This window comes from Bos javanicus, chromosome 22 (assembly GCF_032452875.1).
Source record: "Bos javanicus breed banteng chromosome 22, ARS-OSU_banteng_1.0, whole genome shotgun sequence".
Classification (NCBI taxonomy): Eukaryota; Metazoa; Chordata; class Mammalia; order Artiodactyla; family Bovidae; genus Bos; species Bos javanicus.
Window position 1 is genome coordinate 7,175,563 of NC_083889.1, and position 19,893 is coordinate 7,195,455.

Here is a 19,893-nt window from a genome sequence, read left to right on the forward strand (position 1 = left end):
AAGTTGGTATGTGATTTTGTTTGTGTATTTTTGTTTTAGGCTGGAAATTACGATGTCTGTCTGCAACATCTTACCTGCCTACAAGATATAAACAAAGATGATTATAAAATAATATTGAATACAGCAGTAGCTGAGTTTTTTAAAAGTAACCAGACAACAACAGATAGTTTGAGACAAACACTTAACCAGCTGAAGAATCAGGTAATACCATACATGAATTTCATTATAAGGTATTGTGGTGCTCTCTATGAAATTAAATTAGTTAAGTAAAATTAATGTGACTTTTTATTTGATATTAATAGCACAATTTCTAATGTATCTGCAACATTTGTATTAGTTTTATTTGTATACAATTTATTTTCTAGGAAATGAAGGTATGCTATGTGATTTTACCTTCTGATGCGTTTCAAACTTGAACAGAATAAGCTAATATACAAAATCTGAATGAGCTTTGGAGTTTTGAGAAAGAATTAGAATAGAAATATATGAAAAATGTAGCTGTTGAGATTATAATCTTATAGCTTAAAGATCTGATTATTAATAATAATGTCATTGTTTTAGCATTTGGGGTCAGGAAATGATTAGTCTTTTAAATAGAAGATACAACTTATTTACGGTTTGTGACTTGCCTTGGTCATTGGTCTGGTCATAATAGCATCTCAAGGTTAGACTTTTGATACTGAAGAGGGCTGGTGGCAGACCTTCAGTGCTGACCGCACAGTGAGACCTTACGTAACTAAGAACCTCTGTCTGACATCTCACTTATTCTTCCCAGCAGCCCGATGAAGTAGCTACTACATTTTTTTTCTCATTTAATAGACTTGAACGCTAAGGTACGGATGACTTGTGTAAACTGTCCAAAGACACAAAGCTTTTACGTAGTAAGAGCTACATGAACCCAGTTCTGTTTGGCTTTTGAGCCCCCATGCTAAATTCATGAGAACCACCATACTGTAGCGTGTCTGCGGGCCCAGTCAGTCAGTCGCGTCCCACTCTTTGAGACCCCATGGACTGTAGCCCACCAGGCTCCTCGGTCCATAGGACTTTTCCAGGGACGAATACAGGAACAGGTTGCCGTTTCCCCCTCTAGGGGATCTTCCTGACCCAAGGATCAATCAGGGATCCAACTACTAGAACTTGAATCCCTAGAGCCGGTGCTCCACAATGAGAAGCCCCCGCTCTGCGACTGGGCAGTAAGCCCCGCTCTCTGCAACTGCAGAGGGTCTGTGTGCAACGGTGAAGACCCAGCACAGCCAGAAATTTACAAAAAAACCTATAGGTCCTATTGACAGTGTGGGAGATTTTAGATTAAAAATGTTGGCCTGCCTTCCTGCTTATTCATTTAGATTCTCGCACCTTTACTCTTTATTTTCTCACTGTTAGAACACAATCTCCTTTGATTGTTCTATAGGTACACTCGGCTGTTGAAGAAATGGATGGGTTGGATGACGTTGAAAACAGCATGTTGTATTACAATCAAGCAGTCATCCTGTATCATCTGCGGCAGTATACAGAGGCCATATCCGTTGGCGAAAAACTTTATCAGTTCATAGAACCTTTCGGTATGTCATCTGTCAAGAAATTTGCCTATCTCCTCACACTTGCAAAGGTCTGTGATACTTGTGTCTAGATAACCTAAATCAGAATCCTTTATGAGTGTTTAAAGAAAGAAAAAGCAGTGTCAGATTATCTTAATGGTTAGGGAAAAAAAAATTCTATCACTTCTAGATAAATCTAGGTTTTTCTTTAATATCCTGCTGTTACCCCCACCCCAGTCTTTGAAGATAACTGTTGGAAATGCTGTTTCTGATTGGAAAGATTCACTGATTTTTTTTTTTCTTTGCTCTTTAAACACTGCCTTCGTGTACCTGATCCTTTCTTTCTTCACTGCTGTATTAAGGAAGGAGTGTTTTGGAAGTGAGGGGGACAGGGTAGTATTTTACTTCATATATTGCCTAATTGAAATTCTTGTAGGTAATCATAGAGTAGATCATATAGAATACAATTAGCTTTTTGTTATTACTTCATATATTGCCTAATTGAAATTCTTGTAGGTAATCATAGAGTAGATCATATAGAATACAATTAGCCTTTTGTTAACTAGCTTACAGTTACCGGCCTCGAATAAGAATGCTAAGAAAAGTAAGGACCACTGCTCTGCGGTGACCTGAATGGGACAGAAATCCAAAAAATAGGGGTATATGTTTAAGTATAGCTGATTCACTTTGCTGAACAGCAGAAACTGACACAACGTCGGAAAGCAACTATACTCCAGTAAAAGTTAAAGTAAGGGCATGGAAAGAAGAGGGCGTGAATAAAGCACCAGCAAAGCTGGACCTAAGAAACGCGTAGAGAGGGCTGTTGGCTTCCAGCCCGTGAGCAAGCGGATTTCAGGTGTCTTGTTCTCCACGAGGTCTTTCTTCCAAATTCAAAACACTAGTGTGTGTTCTTGATTTATAGATCGCTGATTGCTGTTACGGTCACTATAGGACAGATGCCGCTTTGGGAAGATTCCAGGTCCCTGTGCTGACGGCTGGCTGGACAGCTGTCACTGTGGCTCCAGGGAGGCCTTTTCCAGGCACTCTTCTGTCCCTCAGCCCTGAGGACGCCGTGCCGGGCAGACAAGGCAGGAGTGGAAGACTGTGTGACTGGGGACCAGATCCTTGGCCCTGTAACGCTGGGAATCACAGTTCTACTTCTAGGATGGCATGGATGTGTTTTCTCTCTAAAGCTGGTTTTTAGAATTTCCGAAACAGTGGTCATCTGTACTATGAGCACAATATAGCAGAAGAGGATGATAGAGGATAAGGTGTTTGGATGGCATCACCAACTAAATGGACATGAGTTTGAGCAAACTCCAGGAGATAGTGAAGGACAGGAAAGCCTGGCGTGCTGCAGTCCATGGGGTCGCAAAGAGTCAAACACAACTTAGCAGCTGAACCACAAACACCAACTCAGTATTCAGATCCATTTCCTTCTTTGAAACTTTTTTTTACTTTATTACTTGCCTCTTCATACAATATAAGTTTATTGAGCAGATGCTGTTTTGGAGTCGGAAGATAATAGTGAATGCAATCAAGTCTTCACTTTCATTAAGCTTATCTTCTAATGGCAGAGAGAGCAATACAACAAATATGTATTGTGAGGTAGTTAAATCCTGGGCAGAAAGGATTACCCCTAAGATGGGGTAAGAGGATTGACTGGGGATGTCATTTTTAGATAAGGTAATTGAGGAAGGCCTGGAATAAGACAGTGTTTGGAAAGTGACTTGAGTGAAGAGGAGAGGCAAGTGCTGCAATGGGCGGGAAAGCATCAGAGCCAGAGGTTGTAGAGTACGCAGAGGCCCTGCGGTGATGGCAGTTCCGGGGAGTGAGAGGATGGTGTCATGGGGACAGGAGCAAGTGGGGGCCCGGGGGAGCAGCACACGTCCGGCACTGTGGCCTGGGTAAGGACTGGCGGGTTCTCAGCTGAGGTGGGTAGCCCTTCTAGACGTGTGACCTTGGCACGTCAACTGCATCGCTTAGTCTTAAGTGGATTCCACCGTGGCCGCTGTGTAAGCGCAAGCGTGGAATCAGGAAGGCTTGTCAGGCCCTGGATCGCACCCCGGCCCCATCACCGGAAGCGTGGCGTCCTCACCCCTGGGCCACCAGGGGCTTCCCCTGAAATGTTCAGTTCTTGATTATAGCAGCCTTCCTTTCTTTTTGGCATTTAGTAAATTTTCATTGGAGTATAACTAGCTTCCTTACAGTGTTGTGTTAGCTTCTGCTGTACAGCAGAGTGAATCAGCTACGTATATCCCCTCGTGTTTGGATTGCCTTCCCATGTAGGTCACCACAGAGCGCTGAGTGGAGTTCCCTATGCTGCACACTAGGTTCTCATTCGTTCTCTGTTTTATGCATAGCAGTGTATAGGTGTCAGTCCCAGGCTCGCAGTTCATTCCATCCTGCATTTTTCCCCTCGGTGTCCGTATATTTGTTCCCTGTGCCTGTGTCTCTTCCCAGCAGCCTTCTCTTAGACCCTTTCCGTTTGTCTTCTCTTCTGGAAGGAAAGGAGAACGGTGTCATGTCGTGTACCAGCTTACCCCTCCTTCCTGCACTGGTTCTTTTTGTCGTTGGGTCTTCCTCTTGGCTGGTTCAGCTTCTGGTGTACTCCAGTCTGCATCTTGTTTCTTTTGTGTCTCTGATCCCCGTGTTTATTTTCTCTATCTCAGTGCCTAGAAAGGAAGTCTATTTTCCTAGAGACGCAGACCTTTTTAGAGTTAGATGGAACAAGAGATCACCTAGTCCACCCCCTGCCGTGAAGTATTCTCTCCACTTTTCAGGTTGATCAGCTGAGTTTGAATAGTTCTATGATGTGCAGAGGCTGTGCATCTATTAAGTAACCAGGCTCTGGAATTAGGGTTTCCTTCCACCTAACATAATACTCCTCATTATAAGCGCTGATATTTGGTAGAGACTTTGCCAAAGGAATTTCGGGCACTAGAATCCCTGATATGCGAGGCCTTGGGAAGCCTAACAGGAGGGCATAGTTGGTACTGCACTTGGCTTCCACACATGGCTCTGGGGAATGAACACTCCTTTAGGTAAAAGCCTCAGGCTTTGCTTTTTAGAGCTTTCTGTGGGGGGAATGGGTCTGAGATATTATTTTGGATTGTGACTTTTCTTGTTTTTTCTTTTTTTTCCCCCCCAGAAGAAAAATTTGCCCAAGCAGTGTGTTTTTTGCTCGTAGACCTGTATATATTAACCTACCAAGCTGAGAAAGCTTTACATCTTCTTGCTGTTCTAGAAAAAATGATTTCACAGGGAAACAATAACAAAAATGGAAAGAATGAGGTGAGTGCTCTGAGGTGATCAAATTAAACTGTAAAGTATGTTTAGTGTTTGTGGTTATAAGTAGTATTTTAATAGGTTTATTGAAATATAACTCACATACACAGAATCTGTCGTTTGAAAGTGTACGGTTCAGTGGTGTTTAGGGTCCTCACATAATTGTGCAGCCATTACCACTATCTGAATTCCAGAACATTGCCGTCACTCCAGAAAGAAACCCTGTACCTGTGAGCCATCATCCCCATTCTCTCCTTCCCTCAGCCTCTGGTGCCCACTGGCCTGCTTTCTTTCTTCCTTTTGTTTAATGATAGCTTTGTTATTACTTTTTTTTTTTGGCTGCACTGGCTCTTAGTTGCTTTGTACAGGCTTTCTCTCGTTTCAGTGCTTGGGCTTCTCATTGTGGTGGCCGCTCTTGTTGCAGAGCACAGGCTTTAGTATTTGTGATGCATGGGTTTAGTTGCCCTACAGTATGTGGGATCTTCCCAGACTCTGGATAGAACTGGTATCCCTTGCATTGCAAGGCAAATTCTTAACCCACAGGAAGTCCCAAAGAAAGTTTTTTATTTTTTTTTATTAAAGATTTATGTTATCTTTAGACTGTGGGGGTCTTCATTGCTGCGTGCAGGCTTTGTGTAGTTGTGATGAGTTGGCTTCAGTAGTTGGAGCACGCAGGCTCAGTAGTTGGGGTGGGCAGGCTTAGTTGCTCCAAGGCATGTGGGATCTTCCCAGACCAGGGATCAAACTTGTGTCCCTTGCATTGCAAGGCAGATTCTTCACCACTGGACCACAGGGAAGCCCACAGAGAAAGTTTTTAAAGAGGGAATGACATGATCTGTTCTGTTTTAGGAAGATAATCAGTTTTGCCCAAGTAACATCCATGCTTTTTAAACCTAGCCCATCATTATACGCAACTGTGAGCTTAAGAGTTTCCTGTCACCCACCCAAATGGGACCTGGGATTCAGAATTTTGAAAATGTTCTCTAGGTGATTCAGATTAGCTCACTTGTAAATCAGTGATTTCAGTTATGGTCGAAAATATTTAATCTTGGATAACTTTGTTTTACTACCCTACAGACTGGTAATAATACCAACAAAGATGGATCTAATCATAAAGCTGAAAGTGGAGCACTAATAGAAGCTGCAAAGTCAAAGATACATCAGGTAGCGTAAAGTTTAAGAGGAGTTTTACCTGACATATATTTACTTGTAGTTATGAATAATGAAGGATGTGATCATTGAAAACAGTAAGTAATTAAAGGCATGCATGTTTATTGGTTTTGAAGTATTAAAGTTTAGAAGCACATTTATCTAAGTATATTTTGCTTAAGATGATAATGCAATATTATTTCTTTTAATTGTCTGTAGAAAATTGAGAGAAATGGCCCAGGAACGTATTGGATGATAAAAATAAGTTTGTAGAATTTGAAAATTCATTGTTAACCATATACAGTTAAGGATTGATAAGATTTTTGTTTGGAACTTAGATATAAATTTCATCAACCATGTTTTAGTTTTTAAAAGTGTATTCCAAGAGAGAAAACTTTTTTTTTTAATGTATATTCCAAGAGTACAGTAAAAAATAATCAAAAAAAAGTTTTTTTAAACCCACTTTCACAAGTACCTGGTATAACTGTGTTGTGAATAGATTGGGTTTAATTTTCTTAACTAGAAAGTAAAACTTCAGCATGTGTAAATCCACCACGGTTCCTACATACTAGTGTTTTTCTTTTGACAGTATAAAGTAAGAGCGTATATCCAAATGAAATCCCTGAAGGCATGCAAAAGGGAAATCAAGTCTGTCATGAATACAGCGGGGAATGTAAGTTTCTTGACTTTTTTTTTTTTTAATGAGTAGCTTTTGTGTCCCAAATTTTATTTGCACTGTAGGTATTTGTCAGTTTTAAGTAACTTACGTTTATTGTAGTGTATGTGTACTGCCAGATATAAACCTTTATGTTGAGTTCTGAGCTACTGATCATTCTGTGTCCATAATTTATTACAGTGTTTTTCTCACTTAAAACTATAACAAGCGTTTCCCCCTTAGTATATAGCTGTCCAGAATTCTGTGAGTGGTTTATCACAATTAACTTAACATTTACTGTTATTAGATATGGTAGTATTTTTTTTAGATTATACCCAAAACATTTATTAAAGGTAAATAATTTGATTGTTGCCCAAACCTGCCCCTTCCACATGATCTTTGGCTCGACAGTACCTTCAGTTTGATTGGTGCTAGAGTATTTTGAGTTAAAAATACCCTTTCCTTTCCCTCCGCTCCAACCCTGCACTGTTAAGTAGCCTTAAGACAGTAAAGAGATACTTTTAGGAAAACTGTAAATTAAAAGTGTGAAGTCATAAAGAGATACAGTTTATAGTAGGAAAAGTTCAGGAAAGTTGACTAGAAATCTCAGGCAGGATCCAAATTAGCCACTGGGTCAGTTTCAAGGGATTTCAGACCTGAGGGGTAGACTTGAGGCTATTATCAAGTCTTTTCGGGGAGAAAAGACATGATTCCCTTTCTTAAAGGATGCTATCATCAAAGGGAAAAGATGAACAGGAAAATAAATCATTGTTAGTCATACCCACATCAGGGAAAACTTCAGGAGCAAGTTTGAGGAGAAGCGAAAGATGGTCTGTGATCCAAAACACTATTATTCTGTTGTTGAAATAATCACCGTTGAAAACAGGCATTCTGTTAGGAAATTTTTCCATCCATAAAATGACACCTTTTCCCCTTACTTGGAAAAGCATTTAATTATTTGTACTTTGAGTTCTAGTGAAGGTGTATTTGTGTCCTAGAAGATAAGAGAGATCACCAATCTATAATAATCATTAAGATGAAGGATCTAGTTCTGTTAAATTGGCTTTCAGTTAATAGTATAATAGATGAAGACAGTTTGCAGACTATATTCTTATTCATATATGTTGTATGTGTTTTTTTAGGTAGACATTTAATAATTCAGGTTGTAAAGTGCTGCCTGCCAGGTTTCATTGTTTTAGATTGTGAAAACAGTAGGAAAGCCAGAGACTGTAGTTTTCATGACCTTGACTTAACGTGGTTTGGTTTTGCTGTTAACCGCATGCCAGTGCAGTGGTGTGATTATGATCTCGCATTAGGTGTGTGAGAACAAACTGTAAGAAACTTGTGTTTTCTTTACAGTCTGCACCTTCCCTGTTTCTTAAAAGCAATTTTGAGTACTTACGAGGCAATTATCGAAAAGCTGTGAAACTGTTGAATAGTTCAAACATTGCCGAGCATCCAGGATTCATGAAAACAGGTAAAAGAAAATTGTGACGTGTTGGTGTTTTCTTCCTGATCCTTCTGTGCCTTGCTGCTTTTTGTTCTACGCCTAGGCTGCTATTCCAAGTGATTTTTTAAATGAAAATATTTTTTATTTCTGCTGCAGAAAATTCCTAGAATTTTCTTTCATTACTTGTTTCCATTTTAAAAGATGCCTCACTTCTCCTCCTTGTCTTTCACCTCAGGTACTCTTTCGGTCGTTCTGGTTTTAATACCAGCTTAGAAATTGTGTCCAAGGCATAAGGACTTTGGGAATGCGCTCATTTCCCAAATGAAATGACAGTGGTTTTACTTTTTCCCTTCTCTCCCATAAAAGCAGTGATATTATGAAATGTTTTTTAGACTATTATATCGAAAATATTTTTATAAATCAGGAATTTACTTATTGCTATGTATTCTTTCCTCTATTTGGAAAGCCTTAACAAATTGCTTAGTATTAATAGTAAAATGAAAGGTAAAATTTGCAGCTCTCATTTAAGTTCATGTCATTGCTGTTTTATGGAGGAGGAGGAATAAAATCGGTTTATTCAAGAAATAAGGTTAAACTAGTGAAAATACTTTGGACTAAGTTCAGAACGCAAAAGATGAATAAATATTTGTTTCATCTGACATCCTGTTTAGACCAGTGCACAAAACACACATGTAAACACGCTCAAACCTCCCCGTGTTCACCCCTTCAGTTCACTGGAGTCATAAAGGAAAGAAAAAGGCAGTGTTTTCCATTACAGTTCTCTCGGGTACTCTGCTTATTCTGAGTACCCATGTCTAATTCTGCTAAATTTTTACTTTTCATGTTTTTATTGTTGTAATTTCCCCTCAGAGACCCTCTAACACCCAAACTGAAATGGTCTCTCAGACTAAAAAGATAATATACATTGCAGAAATTTTACCTAGGATTGTCTTGACACTGATTTCAGAATTGATGTTGTCAGTCTTTAAAATGGAGCCAGACATGTAGTTGACTAGTCAACACTTATAATCTAATAGGAAAGATTTTATATATAGTTGTATACTTTATGTATTGATATTTTTCATTGTATTTATTTTAAAATCTTTAATTTGCTTGCCATATATAAAATTCAGTGTTTGCTGCTAATAAAGTAGGCCTATTAGAGAAGATTTGGGAATAGAATTTTTCTTAATTGTTCATAATGCCACCCACGAGAAACAACCTCCTTTAAGACATACTTCTTACTCTTTTTTTCTTCAGCCTAGCTTTTTTCTTCATTAAATATTATCGCTGCTTAATTTTAAGGTAAAATTTAAATTTAAATTAAAAATAAGTTAAATTTAAAGCAAAATGAAGCCAGCCTTCCGTTTTTAGCATTAAGCATTGAATGAGTATTCTGATTATTAATTTTATCAGTCTAGTTTGGTGTTTTATATCATTGAGGAAAAGACAGACTGTCAGCAAATTGTTTAGGAATGTTTGGGAAACCATTTAGAAAAAGAGAACTAAAGCTTGGGTTGCTTTCATTACACCAAAATAAAATCCAGACACATGCAGGATTAAAATGTAAAAATAAAATCATAAAGACAACAAAAGAAAACTTGGATGACTGTCTTATTTTTGTGGTGAAGAAGCCTTGATTAAACATTATCCAAAATCTCAGAACCGTACAGTTTAGAAAAGATGACTAAGTTTGACCACATAAAAATGTGAAACTTTTTATGATTAAAAACATAAGCACACACATACACACACTCTAACCAACTCACAAGACAGACGACAAGCTGGCCGCGGGGGAGTCATGGAAACACACGGGACAGAAGGTTTCTATAATGTACACGCTGGCAGGTAACCAACGGGAACACATCTGTAACCGGGTCTTTTAAAGGGATTAAGAGCTAGGAAGAGGCAAGTGTACAGGATAAGAAATACAAACGCCCGACTCACACAGGAAGGTAGATGCTCTGCCATCATCGTATTTAAAGGAGTGTGAATGGAAAGAAGAGTGAAGACAAGGTTGAGCAACACAAAGCAGGATTTTACACGTTCCATTTACACGTTCTTAAATACACTTCTGTCGCTTCTATAACTTGCTGCTTTCCTCCCAGAACTGTTGTGTGGATGCAGTTCATACTTATTACGTTACTAATAAATACTTCTTGTCTTCTGCATTTTTGTATCATTTGCCTGTGGTTATTAAAAATGAAGTCAGAAAAAGATAAACAGGCTAACAAAATCAGTATGCTTAAAAAAAAATTAATATGCTAAATTTACTTATCACTTTTAATAAGGGATTTTAAGAGAAAGGAGGTTACAGAATTTTCAGATGTTTTCCTAAATTTCGAATGCCTTGTAAACTGTTCTCTAGTGTCTGAGTGAATATAGAATTTACTCAGGCCCCAAAAGCCTGATTCTTGTAGGATGTGTATCAGCAGTAAAATTTGTTTGTGGATAAATTTGTGTTTTTCTCAGGTGAATGCTTGCGGTGCATGTTCTGGAATAATCTTGGTTGTATCCATTTTGCCATGAGCAAGCACAATTTGGGCATTTTCTACTTTAAAAAGGCTCTACAGGAGAATGACAACGTCTGTGCCCAGCTCAGTGCAGGCAGCACTGATCCAGGTGAGCCCGCGGACGGGAGCCAGTTTGTGTCTCACTGCTCGAGGAAAGCATGATTTCAGAGAGCAAATATCTGATTAAAATGCACAGTATGTGTCCTTACATACACATGATCCCACCCCAGAAATTGACTCTGGAGTTTTAGTAGATATTGCTACTTTGTGTAGCAAGGTGTTAGGGATAATAATCAAAAAAGTTTAAATTACATTCAAATTTGTGGATTTGAAATAACAGTAATCTCATGTGGTAATGTTATAAAGCAAAGTATTTTCCTAAGGTTTCTTAACTCTGCCAAACTAGTTTGTTTTTTTGTTTGTGGTTTTTTGGGTTTTTTTTATTCATTTTGGCTGCTCCAGGTCTGACTTGCAGCACTCAGGATCTTCTTCCTTGCAGCATGAGGCATCTCTTTAGTTGAGGCATGCAGGATCTAGTTCCCTGACCAGGGATCAAACCCAGACCCCCCTACCTTGGAAGCATGAGGTCTTAGCCACTAGACCACCAGGGAGGTCCCTAAACTAGTTTTATTCTAGCCTTTTTTTTTTCTTCAGGCGGTTTCATATGTGATACTGTTGGCAGCACCTGACAATCTTTAAGCAAATTTATGAAGTTTATTCCTTTATATTCTTAGTATATGGATCCTTGATCTGAAATCCTTAAAATCAGGTAATTGTGTAGCTTAAAGACTATTTAGTTGATGAAAAATATATCCAAAAAATCACACATAGTCTCTCTCTGTCCTTTTTTTTGGCCACACCACACGGCTTGTGGGATCTTAGTTCCTTGACCAGGGATCAAACCTGGGCCCCAGCAGTGAAAGCGCCAAGTCCTAACCACTGGACTGCCAGGGAATCCCTCCTCTTGTTTTCTTACGGCCTATGAAAGGAGAAGAGGGAGGCAGGGGAGAAGATAGTTAGATAGCATCACCGCCTCAATAGATGTGAATTTGAACAAACTCCAGGAGGTAGTGAAGGCCAGGGAAGCCTAGCATGCTGCAGTCCATGGGGCCACTAAGAGTCAGACGCAACTTAGTGACTGAACAGCAGCAATGAAACTTAGAATAAGTGAATGAACACTAGTCATTGTAGGTATAGGAAATTTTTGTTTCCATAGTAAAGTTCCCTAAAACCCTAACATTAGCTGAATACTTCTGGTCAAGAAAATACATGCTGATAAAATGACTGTGATGTGCTTAGTCACTCAGTCTTGTCCAACTCTTTGCAACCCCGTGGACTCTAGCCCATCAGGCTCCTCTGTCCATGGGATTCTCCAGGCAAGAATACCGGAGTAGCTTGCTATGCGCTTCTCCAGAGGATCTTCCCAACTCAGGGATCAAACCCAGGTCTCCCGCATCGTACGGGGATTCTCTACCATCTGAGCCACCAGGGAAGCCTAGCTGAACTGAAAGTGAAGAGGAGGGGCATCTTCTTACAGGTGCTAAGAGTGTGGAGAGGTAGTGTAAGGTTCATTGGAGTGAGAGAGGGTCCTGTCTCAGTCTCTGCCTTCCTGGAACATTGTTGCCTGAGGAGCTGGCATGTGAGAAGACACATCTCTGGCTCCATGAGCACAGACAACTGAGATGCCTCTGGAGGATATTTATTGGGTTGGGGGTGGAGATCATCATTGTGGTGGGAGGTGTTTACACCTTCAGATTGAGGATTGGGCTCCTCGGTGTCAGATGAGGTAGTGGTTGAGTACTTAGTGAAGAAATGTTTTCAGTGGAGCTGCTATTTTAAATCTAATAATTTGTTCTCATCTGCTTTTTATCATCAGGCAAAAAATTCTCAGGAAGACCTATGTGTACATTACTAACCAACAAGAGGTATGAGTTGCTGTATAACTGTGGGATTCAGCTGCTTCACATTGGAAGGCCGCTCGCTGCATTTGAGTGTCTGATTGAAGCGGTTCAGGTTTATCACGCAAACCCCCGCCTCTGGCTGCGGCTGGCTGAATGCTGCATTGCTGCTAATAAGGGAGTGAGTCTCTATCTTTTTGAACCCCCACCCCCACTTGCTGCCCCCCTCCCCTTGCTGACTCTCAGGGACTTTGTAAAGATAGTCTTCCGTTCCTTATCAGTTGGACAGAATTTAGTTTCGTGAAGTCATGTTTTCACTTTCTGGCTCTTGGTGAGAATGACCACATGTGTCAGCAGTCACGGTGAAAAGTTGAAGCCGTTCAGAAGGTCGTATCTGTTGCAACAGTGGTCTGCTAGCTGCCAGGGCAGGGGCCACGTCGTAAGCTGGCGTGAAAGTGCTGTATGCACCCGGAGATTAAACGGGGACTGCTGATAACACTGCGAGTGTGGAAAGAACCGTGTTACGCTGTGTCCTCCAGTGCCCGCACGTTTCCTTCTGATTCAGTAGATGGTGTGGAGTTAGTGGATTACCAGGCCTTTTCTCTCTGACACGTGTCCATCCACAGGGGTTATGAGAAATAGACCAGTTTACACTAGCGTCCGTACCTAGATTATCGCCAAACAGCGGGTGACAAAAGCCTTTTGGATCTCAGGTCGGGGAGGGGTCAGTGGGAGGTGGGGGAAAGACAGGCAGTATCAGATTCACCAGCTGTCTGTACCACCCCGTCTCCTAGCCACCCCCGCCCTTGCTAGGCTCTAGGGGGTATGGCATCCAGAGGTTTTGCCTGGCATGTCTGCCATGGGGAACAGCACTTCCTGAAAAGCAGCTACAGGAACTAAAGGGATTAAAGAGGTGTGTCTGCCTGGCACTTGTCACACTTGATACAAGCAGTTTGATTTGAGTTTGCTACTACTGGGGGTGAATGTTGTCTTTGAAAGGCTTTAGTGGGTTATTTCATTGTACTTTTCCTTCGTATCAAGAGATAGCTTTCTTAATGGGTAATTCTTAAATTAACTGATGAACAATTCTAGGTATAATTTGTGTTTTTTTTTTTTAAACAAAAGGGATCTCTAGAAATTGCTTATTCTCTTTAATGAGATGAATTTAATTAGTGTTGGAGGCTCTAGTGAGGTTTAATTGTTTTCTTTTAAAATGACTTATTTTTAGAAATGGTGCTTTTAGGATTGTCTGTCTTCTATGGATTTCATGAGTTTGTTTGTTTTTTTTTTCTCTCCTGTTTTCTTCTAGAAAATTGTAAATTTGAAAAAAAAAAAGAAAATTGTAAATTTGTAAATTTTTTAAAAAATAGCAAAAATGATTTGGTTGTGAAAACCTGGTAGATACCAGAACACTCACAATCCTGTGCTATTAACAGGAAATTTGCCATAAATAATTATCTATCTTTGCACTTCTCCTCCATCTAGAACCTGAGGTAAAATGAGCCCCAAAATACTCTTGAGTAACATGAGAGAGGAAAATCCCAACAGGAGAAATTATAAACTCCAAATAAAAATGTGCAACATTTCTTTTAATTTACTCAGGACAGAAGGAATGCTGGACAAAGCTTTACTTTCTGAAAATACACTCCTTTACAATAAGCAGTAACCTGGTGACGCCAAGGAGGTGATTCATCCTCATGATCAGTGCACGCTGTTGCAGACCTCTTTTGGCAGATGCAGGGTTTTTGTTCACCTGAGCAATGTATAGTATATATAAGAAAATATTTACTAAATAAAAAATACAGACTCAATTAGAGTATTTAAGAGAAGACTACTTAAAAAAAATCACCACATGCCGTTTACTTTTCTGGATATGTGCCATTTATTTTTCTGAGTTCTGAAAATTACTTCTTGAGTGTGGTTACTGCCAAGCCACTCTAAAATTATGACTGTTTTAATCCCATAGTATTTTACATAAAGACCGTTCTGGCACACTCTCTGGCTGTTGGTGTCCTATTGACTCCATGGTCTGTTTTGTGGATTTTTAGTCCCATCCAGATCTAGCCATCTGATCAGCTTCTACAGCCTTAAGGATCAGGGAAGAGAGTATGGACAAGCTGTTGAAAGTTTTTATCACCCCTGCGAGGAAAAGGGGTCAGAAGAGAAGGCCTTCTAATCGTGGTTCAGAACATCTACCCTGTCTTTATTTTTCACTAGTATTCCTTAGCTGCCACCTCAGTAAAGAAAAATTAGTTCCAGTCACTCAGTCACTTTTATTGTATTTTTGATATGTCATGTAATTGTTTCTAAAATGAAGATACATGTAAATCCTTGCTTTGTTAAAAAGTCACATGTATATGGAGGTAGAATCATGAGAAAGTTGTATTAGGGAGCAAGAAGTAACAGCACAGAAACAACACGTTGAGAGGTGGACTTTCTGTAGGGCAGAGTTTATCTCTGTGTGTTCATATGAGTTGTCACCAGTCTGTCCCTGTATATGAGAACCTGCAGGACTTTATAAAATGCAGGTAAATCAGAGACTTAGCATGAAGGGGGGGGGGGACGATAAAGGAAGTTGACACCACCAAGCTCCTGTGTTGAGATTATGTATCATAGTGAAATATCCTAAAGTATCTCTATATGAGCTAGTAGCTTTTACTATTTTCAGTTTAATGTTTACAGGACTGTAGGATTTTAATTTCCTTGAAGGTAAGAATTGTGCCTACGATAAATTTTGACATATGTAGCTTGTTTGTGTATATATTTTTGATGCTGTAATTAATACTTGCAGTTAAGAAGGGAGAGATGTGTGTTTTAGTAAATGGACCTGCTTCCCTTCTCTCATTCACTGTGATTCTGTGGCTCTTACTTTCTTTAAGAAAGAAAACGCCCATAGTGCCCGTCATATCCAGCATGGTGCCTAGGGCACAGACTGGTCCAAATAAATCATTCTGAATAAACACTTGAGTCATTCTTTTTAAATAACATTCTTTTTTCATATTCTTCTCCATTATAGTTTTTTGTAGGATATTGAATATAGTTCTCTCTGCTGTACAGTCGCACCTTGTTCCTTGAGTCACTCTTGAATTGCTCTATGCCTCAGATTTATCTCAGAGCTTATGTAATAAAGTGCAGTGTATGCCACCGACTTTCAGCCTCATGTACTCTTCTCTTCATTGCCAAACATTTATCACCCCGAACTCCACACTGATGGATCTTAAGAAGGTTCTTAGAGTAATTGTGAAAGGTCCTGGGTTATTTTTCATACCTCATCTTACAATTCCATTAAATTAATTAGAAATGATTTGTGTTTTGTAGACTTCTGAACAAGAAACAAAAGGTCTTCCAAGTAAAAAAGGAATTGTACAGTCTATTGTTGGTCAAGGCTATCATCGTAAAATAGTTCTGGCATCACAGTCCATCCAGAATACTGTTTATAAGTAAGTATTTTGCCAAGAGAAAGTGTATATGTTTAATACTATTTCATAATAGTGTTATTTATTTAAAAATATGGTTGGAAATCACCTCATAGGAGGAGCCACTTTGTAACTAGATTTTATTGCTGCTTCAGCAAATAGACTGCTGTACACAGGTCAGCGGCGAATGTTATTTCATACATGATTTTGGTTTATTATATCCATGGGTGTTGAGGTTGTTGCCCTAAGAAACCCTGGTCTATTCAGTGCCATTATCCAGAATGTCCAGAAGAGGGCATCTTGTTGTTTCCTTGTTATATAGTTGATCATTGATGCTTTTCATTTAGTTATTATTTTCTCATAGTCCCAAAAGCTAATTCCTTAGTACTAGGAGAAAAGAGTACTATTATATATATATCAACAGAGGTAATATAAAGCTGTCTCATGTAGAACAGGTTTTCAACTGAACAACTTTTAAATATGACCAACTTTATCTCTTACAAAGATTCCAATTTGGAGTTGCTACTATTTCTAAAGTAGTAGGCTTTGTAAAAAAATTTCTGCTTTTCTCTTCTGTCCAAAGTAAAATTGTTCAGTGCCGTTTAAAAGTTTTCCCAAAGTTTCAAAAATGTATCTGGCACACAATAATTTGCTCTTTATTTCAACAGTAATATAGATTTCTTTCAAAGACAAGTTAAAGCATCACTTCCCTACCATTTTAAAATTGTTACACCTTTTCCCTTTTTTCTCCCTAATAAAGCTGATTTCAGCTTGATATATAAAGCCAACAGAAAATTATATAAAATCTCAACAAAGTTATAAGACTGGTTACATTACTTTTTCACAAGGTAACTGTAAGATATTTTTAAAAGCAAACGTCAACCAAAACAAAGCTCAGATGTGAAAATCTACTTTTTCCCTTCTTTTCCGTTCTGATTGTATCTGTCCTGGCCTTCACTACAGTTCTTATTGTCTGTAACTCCTTTATTAGATTAACACTGACATTGCAGGTATCCGTCAGGTTGTCCCCGAGGTCCCATTCCAGTAGAAACAGCGTCGTGTATAATGTATATACTTGCAATCTTTTACTTATACTTTACATCGTATATACAGACATACCTCCCTGTACTGCACTCAGCTATTTCTATGTTGCACTTTGCAGATGTTGCTTTTTTTTTTTTTCTTACAAATTGAAGGTTTGTGACAGTCCTAAGTGGAGCAAGTCTCTTAGTGCCATTTTTCCAGTAATAGCTCTTCACTGTGTGATCTCTGTGTCACATTTTGGTAATTCTTGGCACATTCTCAGACTTTTTCGTCATTATTTACACTTCCTCAGACTTTTTCGTCATTATTTGATATGGTGATCAGTGATCATTGATGGTACTTTTGCAAGAAGATTTTGACTCACTAAAGGGTCGTGATAGTTAGCATTTAACAATTAATATTTCTTAAGATATGTACATTGGCTATTTTTTTTAGACATCATGTTGTTGCAAACTTAATAGACCACAGCATAGTGTAGGCATTCCTTATATATCCAGTGGGAAACCAAAAAATTTTTGTGTGACTTATTTTATTGTGATACTGTCTTTATTGTGGTGGTCTGGAACCGAACCCATGATGTCCCCAAGGTACTCCTCTATGATATTTAGGCCTTGGACTCTTTAGCATTCTCTCATAACTGCTTGTATTACCATTTCTACCTGTCCGAGGGCAAAGCCTTTATTATTTAGTTACATTGGTTTTATTCCTGATAATAGGGAAGTCTTATTTATGGTTGTCATTTTGTTAGCTGACTTGGGTTTGTTCTTTTCAGTGATGGACAGTCTTCAGCCATTCCTGTAGCCAGTATGGAGTTTGCAGCCATTTGTCTCCGAAATGCCTTGCTGCTGTTACCTGAAGACCAGCAAGATCCGAAGCAGGAAAATGGATCTAAAAACAGTAATCAGTTAGGCGGCAACGCGGAGAGCGGTGAGAGCAGCGATGCTTGCAGGTATCCCGACCGCTTCGACCTCCCTCGGCCAGGTCTGCGGGGCTTCGTTAGTCAGCTTTGTCCAGTAGATGAGTTCCTAAAATCTGCAGCCAGAATTTCCAAAGTTTTCTGTTTTGAGTGATAGGAAGTATGAATGTATAAGTATTTCTGGGAAATTCCCTGGCGGCCTAGTGGATTCCACGCTTTCACTGTAGAGGCCTGGGTTTAGTCCATGGTTGGGGAACTAAGATCCCACAAGCCACGCAGCATGGCCAAATGTATATACAAATATATATATATATATTTTTTTTTCTTTCTCTACAAGAGAAAAAAAAGGTGAAGGCCAAGTGAGGAGAGAATCTTGAAAAAGAAAAGTAGAAAGTAAGCTTTTCACTGCCATGAGGAATCATTGCAAGAAATCCTGTTGCTGTCAGAGATGGCTTTTTTAAAAAAAACCTTTACTAAAATAAATACTTAAATCCCTAAAACTTCTCTTTTCTTATTATTTTCTGCCTTTTCTCTTAACATACTAAAGTTAACCACTGACCTTCAGGATATTTCTGTATATTTCTGATTTTCTACATTAAATGAAATATTATGCCAATCTATAGAAATTGGGGGTCTTCCCAGGTGACTCAGTGGTAAAGAATCAACACAGGCTCAATCCCTGGATTGGGAAGATCCTCTGGAGTAGGGAATGGCTACCCACTCCGGTATTCTTGCCTGGAAAATTCCATGGAGACAGAAGCATGGTGGGCTACAGTCCATGGGGTTGCAAAGAGTCAGACATGACTGACTGACTAAGCACCGAGTGCACAGAAATTGGGAGAATTCTATCTCCTAATAAAACAAACACTATTATATGTAAAGAGCTCTTTTTTACATATGGCACCTTTAAACTCGAGTCTTCCATCTCAGCATCTTTTCTAAGATGCTAAAAATATAATGTTTGTTATAGAAAATTTGAAATAAAAATTTTGGAATTTTTTTCCCTCAATCAAGGGGTTATGCTTTACTGTAGTTGGTAAAAGACAACTAGAAGAATGAGAAATTTGTAAAAATACTGGAATGGTTTCCTTTGTATAGTAGAGATATTGTTTTCTGTTACAGATTTTTTAGAGCGGTAGGGAAAAGAAGCTAATACATGGTATAGCTTTTTTTTTTTTTTTTAATTTCTTGGCTGCACCGTGGAGCATGTGGGATCCCAGTTCCCCAACCAGGGATCGAACCTGTGTCCCCTGCATTGGAAACACAGAGTCTTAACCACTGGACCACTAGAAAAGTCCCTGTGCTACAGCTTTAACATGTTAGTGATACTGCATTACCAAGTATTTTTCAGTTTGATTCTTTTACACTTTTTTCATTAAAAAATTGCATGAGAGTGGGGATAGGGAGATGAAACTTTATCATTATATTTGATTATTTGTGCTCTTCATAATTAGGACTCTATCTTTATTTTAGCAGTAAAAGCCACGATGGAGACAAATGCATTCCAGCTCCACCTTCTTCCCCATTGAGAAAACAGGAGTTAGAAAACTTAAAGTGAGTATCTAAACAAAATTAGCATTGCATTGGTCCTTTATTTTGTTAATATTATGAATTGCATTGATTAGTGTCAGATATTAAACCAGCCTTTCAGTCTTGTGATTTAAGCCTACTAGGCAGGATGTATTTACTACCTTTTTAATAAACTGTTGGATTGAGTCTTTTTGTGAGGAGTGTTTGCTCCCATGCTCACAAGGAAAGGTGGTCCATGCCCTTCATTCCTGTAGATGTCTTGTTTAGGTGTTAGTTTCAGGGTTATGCTGAACATATGAATGAGTTGGAAAGTACTTCCTCTGTTTTCTGAAAGAGTTTATCTAATATAGGTGTTGTTCCTTCCTCAGATGATTGATAGAATTCACCAGTAAAGCCATCTGGGCTAGGGTCTTTGTGGGAAAGGTTGAATAGTGAATTGAAGTTCTTCCGTAGTTAAGTGCTATTCAGATTTTCTCTGTCTATCTCTATCAGTTTG

General features: G+C 39.0%; 1 protein-coding gene across 3 annotated transcripts in view; it reads left to right on the top strand.

Annotated features, from left to right (window-relative positions):
- CNOT10 (CCR4-NOT transcription complex subunit 10) overlaps positions 1-19,893 on the top strand; it is a 58,468-nt gene that overhangs the window by 15,978 nt on the left and 22,597 nt on the right. For 2 of the 3 annotated variants that reach the window (XM_061395751.1, XM_061395750.1), the window contains exons 3-13: positions 40-201; positions 1,412-1,562; positions 4,690-4,832; positions 5,904-5,990; positions 6,565-6,648; positions 7,990-8,107; positions 10,553-10,702; positions 12,470-12,672; positions 15,810-15,931; positions 17,724-17,900; positions 19,341-19,421. In XM_061395751.1, the coding sequence (XP_061251735.1) occupies positions 40-201; positions 1,412-1,562; positions 4,690-4,832; positions 5,904-5,990; positions 6,565-6,648; positions 7,990-8,107; positions 10,553-10,702; positions 12,470-12,672; positions 15,810-15,931; positions 17,724-17,900; positions 19,341-19,421 (1,478 nt within the window). The remainder of the gene's footprint in view (positions 1-39; positions 202-1,411; positions 1,563-4,689; positions 4,833-5,903; positions 5,991-6,564; positions 6,649-7,989; positions 8,108-10,552; positions 10,703-12,469; positions 12,673-15,809; positions 15,932-17,723; positions 17,901-19,340; positions 19,422-19,893) is intronic. The other variant, XM_061395749.1, reaches the window with a different exon arrangement.